Raw genomic sequence first — 14,433 nt, 5'->3', positions numbered from 1 at the left:
GGATGAGTCTGTGCTGGCAAACACCTTTGGTACAGGGGTACCAGAGCACTGCTTGCTTAATGAACCAGCCATGATTTTAGCCTACCTATGCAAAGCTGCGTGGCTGTAGCTCCTTATACCCTAATTTTTGAAAGTGTGCTGCATGAGATATTCCCGTGAGATCAAGGAAGCGTCAGCAGTATGCGACGGCTTTGCAGGTTATAAAATTCAGATGTTTTAATTAGAGATGTCATTGCAAAAGCTGTACTTTATTGCCCTGTGCCACTGTCCTTATTCTCCCAAAGCTGCTATAGGAAGTAAGTAGTTGATGTAAGTTTCATGCTAAATAAAGTGTGTTCAGTCTCTTCCTAAGGAGATGCTCCTTTGTAGGGAAGGACAAACTGCACATTTGAAAATTACTCAACAGAAGGATTCAACCAATATTCCCTGTAGGACCTGCTGGTATTCACTTGCCATAAAGCAGTATTTTCTCCAGCTGTAGGTTTGTTGAGATTTTTGATCTTCCATCAGCTGCTCAGCAAGAGGCCAAAATGAACAATAAAGGTTTAAAGAGATGCTAACTCTAGGAAAGCTGCTGGTTTTCTAAGGTTAGGGCTGCTGTGCTTAAGCACCATGGCACATTCAGTCTGGTGCCAAATTTGGCAATGAGCTGAGTACCTCTAACATCTAGTGATTTTCAGTGTTGAGTCCCATTTGAAGAGAGATTTTACATTGCAAAATTCTTTTTAATCAAAGAGTGGTGTCTTGGATGCTGGTACAGTGAGAGAAAATTAAATAGATATGGTATCACTGGATATATACAGAGTTCAAACCTCCTGGGTTTTAACTGTGTGCCACATATGCAGGTACTCTCACCAGATGTTTCTAGAGGGAGAGGAGAGGAGAGAAGAATAAATGAACAAGCAAAATTCGGTTTAATGACATGTAGCAGCTGTCACAAAGGAAACAATGGGATACGTACAACTGGCCTTTTAGTAATGCATAATTACTGTAAGACTTCTAATTAATTTCCTTTTTACAATGCATCTTTTAATACCAATTTGTAAGTGTCTAAGAAGGAAGGTTTACATTTTGATTCTTCTTTGTAACCTCAGGATAGAACCAAGAAACCATGAGCACATGCCCTTATTTGGGAAAAACCTCTGCCTGCAATTTATTAACATTTATTTGCATTGAACATACAATCTGTGGTTCTGTATAACCACATAATGAAAGGCATCATCATCATGGGATTTGTCTTTTGTGTTCGGCAGGGTCTTGCTCTTCTCTCGATGTCCAGTTGCAGTCACTGCTGGGGACACTGTGTCTAAAATTCTGTGATCCAGGGTGATTGCTCTTTACAGGCTGGTAATTAGAGGGTTTGGCTTTGCATGTATCTATACATGTCTATATCTGACATCACAGAGAGCATAAAGCTGTGCTGTGTATCTCAGCACAGAAAAATGGAAAGTCAGCCCTCTTGGGTACCTTCTGCCATGCCCTTCTTCCCTCATTTGATCTTATCCTACAAACAAGCGAGCTGTGCTTTATGAAAACTTTCTCTTGATCTAATTTGAGTTACTTTTGTCCTTCTCCTGGTGCATCTGTCTGCTTGTGCTGTCTACTCTTTAAGTCCAAGCAATCACAGCACTGGTTTGGTGCCGTGCTGTGCGTGGTGTTGAGGTATGTTTGAGCTCCAAGCCCCACATTTTTATTTTGCAAGAAGCTCAGCTGAGTTGCATTTGGAAGAGAGATCAGGCAGAGGAAGAAAATAAAACCACAGGAGATGTAGTTCTTTAGCCTGCGAAGCAAAGACAGGGTCTTCAATGGCGGTCATGCAGCATTCTGTAACAGATGTTTGGTTCTTTATGGGTGGGTTTAATCTCATGTGGTTTTGGGTGAAATGGGGATAATCATTGGGGTAGTTTTTTCTACTTGCAGTGACGGGAGAGAAACTGGAGAGGATCTGGGCTCCCTACTTGGCTGCACGTTAAATGCTAGAGGTGGGGTGAGATGAAACTAGGTCAGAACTTTCCTATCTCCCTCTGAAAGTCCCCACCTTTATCAGGATCCCCAGGGATATCAGGTAAAACCTATCAAGCCATCAGCTCCCAAGCACACCTATCTCATGCCTTCTGCATTTTGAGGGTTCTCTCTCAGGGCTAAACATCCTCAAGCTGGTCACTGAGAGGTTTTCCTGGAGGTTTGGCACAACTGTTTCTTCTACGCTGGAGCTTCATCAGACTACAAAGTCATTGGACCAGGTGCCAAACCCACGTAAATCACAAAGGTTCAGCTTAAATGTAAAGACACAGGCCTATCCTTGTCACGTGTACCTGCTTTCCCACAACTCCCACTCCCCTGCCCAACTTTTCCCAGTTGGCATCTCTGTCTCACAAGGCACTGTTGCTATAACAGCTGTTTTGTTTCATTTAAACACCTACCTCAGCTCCTGTCCAAAATGCAAACATTTCATTAGCACCTCATCTCCTTGGCTTCAGCCCACAGCACTCGGCCATAATGAAGTGCTGCACTCAGAAATATAATGTGGGGAACACTTGATTAATGCACTGAGACAGGTGAGGGGAATGACCCTCTGGGAAAAGCTAGGGACTAAATTAATCTCGGATGTAATGCCAACAAAGACAATCTACCAGCTTTGTTCAGATACATGGTAAGGACGTGACCCAAAGTCCTTGGAAATCTTCCTGGAGCTTTTGTGTTTGACCCCAGACCCAAAGTGATGTAAGGTGGCTGGTTTCAGGTTAGTCACTTCAAGAGGATGGATGCTGAGCATTGGGTGGGGAGTGCACATGGTGCAGGAAGCAGTACATTAGGCTTAATTGGTGTTCTCTCTCAAACTTTCATGCTCTCATATGTGCACATCTAAAACAAAAAAGAAAACTAAACTAATGCATTAGATGTTTTTTTTCTGGGGGAAAGTCTTTGGAGCAGATGTTTCACTGTAATGCAAATATTTCAGCATCTGTTTCATATTCTGATGAATAGACATTACCTTTCTGTCCAGATCTAGAAGCTGGATCTGCTGCAAAGGCATTTTCCACCATTCAGATATTGATAAAAGTATGCAGGATGTTGTTTTAGCAATGAATTTAAGACACCAATAGGAGCTGAGCTAAATAGAGGTAAGGCAAATTGTGTGATAACATTGAAAGGGGAGAAAAATCCTAATTATCTGCTTTCCAGGCATAAAAGGTCTTTGCACCATGATGTGTAGAAGCTGCACCACAAAATAATTAAGCTTTTTGGTCACTGGAAAAGAGCACCACTTATTTTTTTTGCTGTGAAAGAGATAACTACCAAAGTATACTACAGAATTTTATTAAAACCTGCAGAGATCAGGCTTCCAAATTCTAAAACACAGAAAAATATCAGATTTAAATGCTATATATTTTTCTGTTTCTTCTTTACTACTAATTTTAACCAGCTCATTGCAAGTGCATAGCAAATGTGTTAAGATAATTTTTAGACTACTCAGGAAAATCAGTTTAATAATCAGTTAAAATAATTGCTTTATGCATATCAAATTCCACTTAAGACCAAATAAGCGAGGCATTCTGTTTATGGTATAGGAAAGCTTTGACATAAGAACAAATGAGTTAATTGACCATGAATAAATGTAACTGTGAAAGTAGGAGCTTTGTGCTGTCAGAGAAGCCCAATTATGGCGCAGTCTCCCAACAGGAAACCTGATGGTGTGAGAAACCTTCCATACTCAAGGAAGGTATCTTTGCTGGGATTAAAAGTACCAACAGTGGCAGTACTAGCTGCCTTTTTTCTCCTCGAACTGTTCTGTAATTCTTGTTAAGGTCATGTGGCTATAGCAATAAATTCTAGTTTGATGTGATCATATCCTCCCATTGCTCATTTGCACCTGACCATGACTGGTGAGTGAGTCAGGATTCTCTGTACCATGTGTTGCCATTGTAGCACTCCTGCTGAGGGCTCTGCTGGAGAATGGGCTATGCCACAGCCTCTTTCCACCCATGTGTTTAGCAACAGTATCAGGAATAAATACTGAAGTATTCCCATGACAGTGAGCCCATGGGGCACACTTTAGGCTTGGAAAATGTTGAAGTCCCATGGGACTGTCATCAGCTTGCAGAGCAGAGGTGTGGTTTTGATGCCTTTGTGCTCAGCATACAGAAAGTGCAAACAGCAATTTCATCTTGAATAGGAGGTTGGTTTCTGCAGTCAGCCTTAGCTGGCAGTGGAGATGTTTCTCTGTGGTAGGCCTGCTTGGTGACTAGACCCTAACCAGCTGAAGAAAGCACGATCAAAGTAGCTTATTTTTTATCCTTTTCCTCTGCACAATCAGTTCTATCAACTGGTACAGCTGATTTCATTAAAAAATGTTCACTGAAAAGTGGTTGAGTCAGCTCTAGTTAGTAACAAAGCAGAGGACTTAGGTAGAGAAAAGCCTTCAGTTTGGGTAAATTCTACTGCAGTAGTTTTGCAGTCATGAGACCAGTGCAGTTTTGTGTGATCCTGTGTGTGCATCCAGATTAACCTGTGGGAAGTTATCCATGGGAGAGCTCTTTGTGCGTGGCAGCCCAGGGCAGAAGGTGCACTGGAGGAGGAACTGAAGCAGTTTCCGCAGGGCTGACTCCTTCCCGAATGCAGTGATTTGAAATATAGTGTCTTATCTAAATCTCTACGGGCACCTGCTGCTGCTGCTCTGGATGAAGTGGTGTATACAACTCAGCTATCTCTGTGTCTTCATGGCTGCCTGCCAGAGGTTATGTGGTGGGAAATATTTTTAGAGGGGCGTAGCCTTTGCAGATACCAAACACCTTCCCTGAGTGCCCCAGCCCTACTCTTGAGTTCTGGTGCTGCAGATGGGTTTTTCCTGCATGTTTCCTTAACCATCATCTTCCTCCTACCCCTCCTTCCCCACCTGCCCTAATTCCTCCTTTTTTAAAGTCCAGAGCTGATGACTGTGGAAGCAGAAAAGTACCATTCCCAGACTGCATTTATAATAATATCAGTATTTCCTCCCTGTCCCATCTGATGGTATAGAAGTTGTCCTGCTCCATTGCAGGCTGCCCTAGTGGGTGAGGAAAGGAGATGCTGTCATCCCCCTGTAAACTGATGTGTGTGGAGGATGGGACTAAGCATATGTCAGAGGTTTGTGGTGCTTTAGGTTTGCTGGAGCCTTTTCTCACTCCATCCTCTGCTTTGCAGGCCATGGTGGAGACGGTGAACAACCTCCTGCAGCCTCAGGCTCTGAACGCGTGGAGGGACCTGAACGCGAGCGAGCAGCAGCGTGCGGCCACCAAGTTGCTGGACACGGTGGAGGACAGTGCCTTCGTGCTGGCTGACAACCTGCTGAAGACAGACATCGTCCGGGAGAACACTGACAACATCCGTAAGGGGCAAATCCCATAAGTACCGAGAGAAGCCAGTGGAAGAGTAAAGGCTGTGAAGCCTGGCTTTGGTTTGGTCCCTAGATTAATTGGAGAGTGATTTGTTAGATATATCTTGGGCCTTTGTCTGAAGGACTTCAAAGTCTTTCCAAAAGAGCCTAAAGGAATAAGGCAGCTCTCTACCCTTGAAATCCCATGGAAAATGAGCACCTGACCTGCCTTTATTATTCCTGGCTTTGAGGGTATAATCTGTGCTAGAGCAACAAGAGCAGAGCTTCACAGGGGGATTGTTCATTGTAAGGCAATTGTATTTCATTTCATACAAATTTGTGTCTTTATTCAGCTGATTGTTGATTTTAATTAAAAAACAAGCATGATGGAAAGCACCAGCACTCCCACTGTGCATATGTAAAATGAGAACAACTCTTCTTTCTATTTCCATGAATATAGATCCTGAGCACTGATAACATTTACAGAAAGTACCAATCGCCAGTGGCAAAGAACTAGTATTCTCAGATTTTCATTTTAACCGTTGTCCTTAATATCCTGAGGTTCTTGTTTACAAGAACCGGTTGTCTTTTGTCTTCCACAGAGAGTAGAATTTATTTGCGCGCTATTTTTTTTTTAATTAAATTTAAAACTTCTTCAGGGCAAAGATTTAAAAAGAAATAGGAGCCCAAACACATTCTAGCATGCAGCGTTGTAAGTTAATTCCCCTCATCTCAGCTGGTCTGGAACACCATTTTGTAGCTTTGAAATACTGTGTTGAAGATTATTTCAGCGGAGATTTTTTTCTTAGTGTCTGTCTCTCTTGCACACAGAGCTGGAAGTTGCGAGACTAAGCACAGATGGGAATCTGGAAGATCTTAAGTTTCCCCAGAATGTGGGCCATGGAAGCGCCATTCAGCTGTCAGCAAATACCTTGAAGCAAAATGGTCGAAATGGTAGGTCTGACACCTCAGGCCACACCAGCCTCATGAGGCAGTCATGCCTAAGGCATTGTTTTGTGTTTAACCATTATAAGTAAAGTATTAATTGCTATGTTAATATTTAAATTAACAGTGGTGTCATTTGCTCATGCCCTTGACTGCAAGCTACTTTGGCTGACTGGGAATGTATTATATTGCTAAGTGATTCACAGCCTTCAAAAGTATTTTGTGATGGTAAAAATGCATCAGATCCTTAAATTATGGGGCTTCTGGGGCATAGTGCTGAATCCAGAGGAGTGCTTTTAACTGCTGATTTCTGCAGTAGGAGGCTTCAGATGGGATAAGAGGCTCATTTGAGTAAACTGCTTCACAGCAGGGCACCATACAAATATCTGAAAAAGTGCAGGGAAGAAACAATGGTAGCAAATACTAATAATGAGCCAACATGGCAGAAAAGGTTGATTAACTGTTGTGAGTCTAAATCTTTAGTGCCTTTCTGTATCTTATGAACCTCCTGATACAGCATAAATTTTAGATGATGTTATATGTGAACAGTCTTCATCCTGCCAAGCCATTTATTTCCAGATCAGGAGTTTAAGAGACATGTTTGTTGATCTCTACAGCCTCAGTGCAGATCAACTTTAAAATTAGAGGCTTCTATTAGTGGGCCCAACATGCTCCTATTTCTGAGTTCCTTTAAAATTTAATCTGTGTGTAGGGGACAATGCTCATATATGGGCTTTGGTCACTGCAGGCAAAACACGGAATCATAGAATGGCTTGGGTTGGAAGAGACCTTTAGGATCATCTGGTTCTAACCCCTTTGCCATGACAGAGACGCTTTCTGCTAGATTAAGTTACTCAAGCCCCATCCAACCTGGTCTTGAACACTTTCAGGGATGGGGCATCCCCAGCCTCTCTGGGCAATCTGTGCCAGTGCTTAACCCTCCTCTGTGTAACAGAAAAAAAACATGGAATGATAGGGCAGCATTACAACCAGACCAGATGTGTCAAAATTTCTAAAAATTTTAGACAAAGTTCAGTCTGATGGTTCAGAAAGAAAGTCTTGCCATTGTCTTGCTTGCTCGTAGGATTTGAGTAGAAGTATCTCTTTTAGAGACAGTTTAAAACTCAAGATATGTAGCAAAACTCCAACAGGGCAGGACTTTTACTCTGCTATCTGTTGGCAGCAATGAAAGGAAAGTTTTGTATTCCAAAACACAGTATCACTGGAGTTCTGTTCAAAGCAGAACCCCATCAATTTTCACCAGCTTGACACATGCCCAGAGGTCACCAAAGAGCTACAAATGGAATTATCATAAAAGGATTTACGTTGGGAGGAACCTTTGGAGTCATCAGTGCCTCACCTTCCTCAGCTGCTGTGGTGATTCATATAGAAACAAAAACATACCTTTCCACAACTGATACGTATGAAGGCAAACTAATCACATTCCATTCTTATTTATAGGCTGTGAAATAATGTGCAAAACAGAAGGCAAACTGGATGGTTTCAGTTAAAAACAGTTGGCTGGTAGACTCAGATTTCTGCAGGCTCTCTAATGGTGTTTTTCTGGTTATCTGATTGGCAGATTAAGAGAATAAATGCATTTTTAAATGAAATTTCTGAAATTTTGTTTTACGTGTCAAGTGAGATTGGAATTCTGTTGGAATGGTTTTAATTTCTTCTTCCAGATTCATCCGTACATTTTCCTGAGATAGTCTTAATTTATTACCAGACTAAATTATAGTTTTATACTGCATCTGTGCAACATGTCAGCTTGAAACATGTTTCCCAGGTATATCCAGGAGAATAAAGTGATGTCAGGTGGGAAATGGACCACCTGGCCTCTTTTTTTCTGAAGCCAGTTACACCTACTGATGCCAAAAATAAGCCCACCTTCCCTGTCTGTCTTCTGCTCATCTGTTTGCTTATTAAAGTTTCTTTTGGAAGAAGGAACTCTGCCCTTCTTTTCCAAGGACTGCTTGTTGCACGTCTTGGTGCTCACTGGCAAGAGGTGGGTTTTCATATGCTATATCCCGGTCCTTTCACATTTTCTCAGAGCAGTTTTGAAGTTGGTTAAGAAAAAAGATTTGCAATCTAAAAAACAAAAAGCCACCCCAGTGACTCAACCAGGCTATCTAATCTCTTACCTCTCTTCTAGGTGAGATCAGGGTGGCTTTTGTGCTGTACAACAACCTGGGTACCTATCTCTCCACGGAGAATGCCAGCATGAAGTTGGGAACAGAAGCCATGTCGACCAATCATTCTGTCATTGTCAACTCCCCTGTCATCACAGCAGCAATAAATAAAGAGTTCAGCAATAAGGTTTACCTGGCTGATCCAGTGGTGTTTACTGTCAAGCACATCAAGGTGTGTGAGTTCAGAAAGCACTTCTTTTTTTGTTGTTGTTTCTGAAATGAAATGATGCAAAAGTTGGCTGCCATGAGGCCTCCAGCAGTCCTTGATTAGATTTTGAATTATACTTTTGTTCCTTTGCACTTTGTGTTATTTATGGAGAAGGTGTCTTTTACATTGCATTAATAGAAGCAAAGAAAGTGTCTCCTTTGAGCTGATGCCCATTGCTCGGTTGCTGACACGCATCATTCTGTAATTAAAAACTACCAATAAATTAGAATAGACCATAATGTTATTTTATCATGGTGGCAGGGGATGTTAGAGGGAAGTGGAATTACAGTGAAAGGGGACAGGTAGTCCTCCTGCTAGCCAAGCTCGGTCGTTGCAAAAGTTGATTGCTTAAAGCAATTAATTTCTCTGCTGTGCAATGCAAATGAAGCAGCCCAGTTTTGAAGAGCTGGATTTAGTCAATGTCTGAAATTAATCAAGAATAAAGAACTAAGCTTGCATTAGCAAAGAGTGCAGCAACAATCTCACTTTCTCTGGTACTGGCAAGTAATACTTGATGTATAAACCACTGCTAATTGTTTATCTAAAATTAAAGGGTGAGAGTTACAAAGAGCCTCAATAGTGCATTTAGAAATCTCTGAGAGCCTATCATCGTTACTGCATTTATTAATTTTTTCCCTACAGCAGTCAGAAGAAAATTTTAACCCAAACTGTTCATTCTGGAGCTACACAAAGCGTACAATGACAGGGTATTGGTCCACCCAGGGCTGTCGCCTCCTGACAACTAACAAGACACACACCACGTGCTCCTGCAACCACCTCACCAACTTTGCAGTCCTGATGGCACATGTGGAAGTTAAGGTAGGCATTGCAGATTCCCAGGCTGCCAATACACTGGGCAGGAAAAGTTGTCAATGTGGGCACAATTTGTTGCTACTAATGGAGCTGAGCAGGGAAGTTGCTGTGTGACAGTAACTCTGAAAGTAGAAACCATCTGGTGTAAGTCTTCCTTCTGCTCTGCAGTGAAACAGAAAATAGTCATACCAATGCAAAGCCTGTCTTGGACTCTTAGCATGGGCAGCTCTGAGCTGGGGATAGTGAGTGAGTGGGTTTAGCTGTTGCTATATCCTTTGCTAACTAGTGTAGAACATCTCCTGGCTGGGTTCTTTCTCATAGGGCCCTCCCTGTGTCACTAGGGAGTAGCAAGGTGGGGGGACAGAAGTGTGCAGTCCATCTTGTGCAGTGCAAGGTTGGGTGTCCTGCTGGCAGCAGCTGCAGATACACTGCCACACGTGTTTGTGTGAAATGCATGTGTGGAGCCAACAGTGTTTTCTCCTTCCAGCTAAGGGGAAAATACATTGTCTGCACCTCACTGTGTGACAGAGAGATGCAGAGTGTGACACATGAGAGGGAAGCTTCTGATACCATCCTATATAGACTGGGCATCTACTTGAGGCCAGTTCATGACCAGCTCGTTCCTTTGCCTGCCTTTATGTCTATGGTATAAATCTGGCTTTTCACATTACTAACCCCACTGAAGCTAAAGAAGTTAATCCGGAAGGTAGATTTTCCTCCTGGTAGCAGTGGTTTTGGGAGCAAAGCACACATTTGGGATTTTACTCAAGAACAGGAGAATGGTTGAGATAATCCTCCATTTCCTGAGCTGCCTTGGCTGTCTTTGGTTGAGAACAGTCTAAACTGCTGGAGAAAGAAGAGAAGGCCCTGATGCCCAGAAGATTTTGGCCTAGTCATTTTCTTTATTGTGTTGTCTCCATTTCATGTGCCTGGCACAGCAGCAAAATCCACAGCTCTGAGCTAGATATGGAACTGGCATCTTCCATGCAGGCAGAACTTTTCAGATTCACTTCCATAACCAGCATAACCACAAAAGCTATTATGGTTTTAAAACTGCTTTTAGTAGTCTTCCAATGTCAGTACTTTGTGTATTTCTGTTCCACTTAATAATCTGAAGAGGAATGTGAAGAGCTGCAATAAAATATGTATTAAATAAGCATCATGTATGACAAAAGTTTTGCAAAAAAAGAAATGGGAGCCTGGGGGCACATTTCACACAACAGCTGGGTCCAGCTGAGAGGGGCAGGATATATCTGTTGCTCCTGCAAGTTGTGGTAACCACTTCATTCTGTTGGAGTCAGTCCTAGTCCAGGAAACATGCCATTAAATGTTTGTGCCATTGTCCTGGGAGATGCCTGAAGAAAAGGCCTATTCAGAGCACATATTTACAGCTTAATGGCGTTCTGCAGTCCAGGTCTGGTTTTGCCAGTTTCCTACATGGCTTGAATTTTCATAAGAAATGTGTGTTTGGCTCATTATCACCTACCTGGAATTAACAGATATGCCTGAGTCACTGAAGTCGGAGGTTGCAGCTGGGAAGTGCCGATAGTGATCCGCTCCACTGGTGTGAATGGGGGCGATCCCTAATGTGTGGTGCAGATACAGCCCAGTGCTCAACAAGCCTCTTCTCAGACTGCAAATAGGTCAGCCTTGTCTGCACTTTCCATCCAAACCTCGTGAGACAAGTAGAGCTGCTGTTATCTCAACTTGCAGGAAAAGTATGTAAGACCCTTCCTCGCCCATGTTCATCCAGCAGGTTGGAAGGAGCTGCAGCTGGAAGCTTCCCGAGTGCCAAGCCAGTGTGCTATTAGCTAGTGGCTGTTTCTGGGTGTTAACAAGTGCCCTCAAGACTTTCAGGTCATGTTTTATCATTTGGCTGCAGCCAAAGTACCATTGCTGTAAGAGCCAAGTTGGCTCCACTTTGTTGACTCTGATACAACCGGACAGCTTCCTGGCATGTCCACTTCAGTGATCATCCTGGCCTGAGGGCAAAGGCAGGGCAGGGTTTCCTCCCACATAACACAGACACATATTTCAGATATAAATATGCAGACATTTGCAACTTGTCCTGCCAGCTGCTTGTCACCTTGCTCTTCCTGGTGGCACGGTCTCGCTCCGTGGTGGAGGTGACCATGTGGCTCTTGGCATAGAAGATGGCTTATGTGACATTTCTTATGCCATTGTAATGAGTTGATTTTAAAGTCTTGGCAGCACAATACCTGCTGGTTTGGAAAAGTGGAGGTTTAAAAACAAATGTGGGTTGTTGTCATTCATTGACTCATGCTCACTTCTCATAGATATGCTTTTGAGCCATTTTTTTATCTTGTGGCTGGTTCAAAAAGGCATTCTTCAGTCATTCCATGACCTGTTAGTGTTCTTGGAGGTGGAATGATCCTTGGGGAAATGACGTAGTGTGTCTCTGCAAGACCTCTTGGACCAGTGTTCTGGCAATGACCAGGATCTTTCACAATAACTAATAATATTCTGGGAGTTTTGCAACAGAAAAAATTTTCTCCCATGATTGAGATTTTTAGTTTCCTGACTTCAGTTGTTTGAATTTTTGGATCTATAGGGAACAGCCTTAAAGAGTATCCACAGCACCCTGCCTAATGAGACTGAAAACTGAGCATCATGGGGAGCAGACATCATAGTCCTGCTAATCCAAAACCAGCACCAATTTGACAAGTGTCACATCTGCTCGTGAATGATCTCCCTGCCTGGTAACATGGCACAAGAGCGTGCTCTCCAGAGGGGGTCTTGGTGGCCAGTCTGTGAGTTCTGGGCTGCGGTGTAATTATTAGCAGAGTGTGTGTGGCAAGGTGGAGCTGGAAGGTAGCGTCACTGAGGAGAGTGATTGATGGCCATCTGGCTCTCCAGTGTGGAAAAGCAATATGTCTTTGTACAAAAGGACAGAAAATGCCACCAGCTGATCATGGCAGCAGGGATTTATTGGTGTGCTTGAAGAGTAGAAGTTGCTGGAATCAATTCTGGTCTGACTAGGACCGTACCTGATTAAGAGAAGAATTTAATTTGAAGATGCTTTCTGCCTGTTAAAATAAGTTGGGCTCAGAGTTTCTTATTCACCCACTGGAGTAAAATAACAGCATCCAAGACAAAGAGCTGGCTGTGTACAGAAGCAGGATGCATAACTGCTGGAAACAGCAGTGGACCCTCACCTGCAGGTCCCCCCTCCAGCCACTGAAAAAAAAATGTGATGGCTCCCATGCTGTGGAACAAATCCCATCGTTAAATAAGCCATCCTTCCTATGTAATTGCTGTAGAATTATTCAAAATTTACAAGTTGTTTTTCATAAGCTTGTGCTTTGCATTTTACTAATTATAGCAGATGCATCTTAAATGTATCATGGGAAAATTATGCAGCCAGAAAACAAGTTCAGAGCTGGTGGGAAAATGCAATTAAAAAAACCACCCAAACCAGAATAAGCAAAGGTACCCCCAGGGTACATAAATGTTGCTTATCAGTATGTAGTGAGTACCAGATCTTACTCTTCTTTTTTAAATACAAATAGAAAGGAGGAAAAAAAGAAAGGTGTTTTACTGTTGCAATTAATAGGAAAGTTTCAGGTGTTTTTCTTTACCACAAACAGGTTACACTGTGCTAATTATTTGGGGAGTGGAAGCATAAGGCAAGCTAAGGAAAGAAAGGAATAAAAATATACGCAGTCTAAGTGGAATGTAGCGGTCCGTTGCCTAAAGCAGTAGAGGAGCAGGCTGGAGTTATTGCAGGCTGATCCTGTATTCCAAACTTCACGTAGCTCACACTGGCAAGTGCTAAGCCTTGATCTGTGTCTTGCTGCACCCTTCCTTTCTGGCCAAGAGCAGGGTGAACGTGAGGACCAAAGCAAAGGTAGTGGCCATGCTGTGGTGGAACCATGTGCCAGCAGTCTCTCAGCTGAATAGGACCATCCCTGTGACAGCAGAAGCTGATGATGCTGTGACCAGGCTTTTTGCAGAAACTCACATTTCTGGCAGCTTGGCTGGGTGGCTGTCTACACCATGTTTGGCACAACTTCTGTAGTTCATTTCTTGGGTTGGAGATTCCATGTGAGTAATCAGAGCTGCCTAAATCCAGCCATCATGGCAGAGCAGCATGATGGATGCAATTATAATTCCTAAGCCTCATCTCCTCTCCATGACTGAATCTGACCTTAGCTGCCTCTCAGTTGCAGTGGGGTTCATGAGTACAGTGAAAATAGTGGGCTCTTGCCACGTGTTGTATCTGTAGTAGTGTCTGTGACACATGGTGAGGTGAGATCTGTACCCTTTTCTCTATGCACACCTGTCCCCACACAGCATTGTTCTGGCCATGGAGGTTTCTAGGACTTAGAATGGCTGCTCCTTCTGGCAGTCGCTGGAAGGCTGTTGCATTTTTGGGGAGAAATCTGTGGGAGAGAGTTCTGCTAGGAGGGCTTCATCTTGCAGAGGAAGGCAGAAGAAGTGGAAGCTCATTTGTGTTTCCCATGCAGAATATGCAAAGGCAGCTTCATGGATTAAGGCAAGGAGAGAAAAGATGACTAAACCACCTTGTAGGGACACTCAGGGATCTGAGTCTTGTGAATGGCTAAAGTCAGAAGACATTAATATTGCACAGAGGCTTCAGGTGGGAATTTTACTCTATTCCTGGGTTAGGACCTGATGGTGCCAGTGATTACATCACCTTTGCAGAGCCCAGAGGGAATGTGTACCAGGTCCATGGGTGCTGTCTTCACTGCTGCCTACCTCCCTGGGTGCATCCTTGGGGAAGATGGAGAGGATGGGTGCTAAAGGAAAGGGATCCCCTCAGCTCATAGTCCTCTTGGCCAAAGAAGGGGAAAATCTCCCTTGAAGCCTCTCATGCTTTCATAGCCACAGCAGGTGATGCCTTTAGCCAGCTCGGATGTGCTTCACGAATCCTTGGG

At 43.2% G+C, this 14,433-nt stretch overlaps 1 protein-coding gene across 27 annotated transcripts in view; it reads left to right on the top strand.

Moving 5' to 3' along the window:
* ADGRL3 (adhesion G protein-coupled receptor L3) overlaps nt 1–14,433 on the top strand; it is a 492,252-nt gene that overhangs the window by 408,499 nt on the left and 69,320 nt on the right. For 26 of the 27 annotated variants that reach the window (XM_038134649.1, XM_038134653.1, XM_038134633.1 and 23 more), the window contains 4 exons: nt 5,185–5,368; nt 6,188–6,310; nt 8,457–8,665; nt 9,344–9,520. In XM_038134649.1, coding sequence (XP_037990577.1) covers nt 5,185–5,368; nt 6,188–6,310; nt 8,457–8,665; nt 9,344–9,520 — 693 coding nt within the window. The remainder of the gene's footprint in view (nt 1–5,184; nt 5,369–6,187; nt 6,311–8,456; nt 8,666–9,343; nt 9,521–14,433) is intronic. The other variant, XM_038134629.1, reaches the window with a different exon arrangement.

This window comes from Motacilla alba, chromosome 4 (assembly GCF_015832195.1).
Source record: "Motacilla alba alba isolate MOTALB_02 chromosome 4, Motacilla_alba_V1.0_pri, whole genome shotgun sequence".
Classification (NCBI taxonomy): domain Eukaryota; kingdom Metazoa; phylum Chordata; class Aves; order Passeriformes; family Motacillidae; genus Motacilla; species Motacilla alba.
This window is presented reverse-complemented; position numbering and strand designations above follow the sequence as displayed.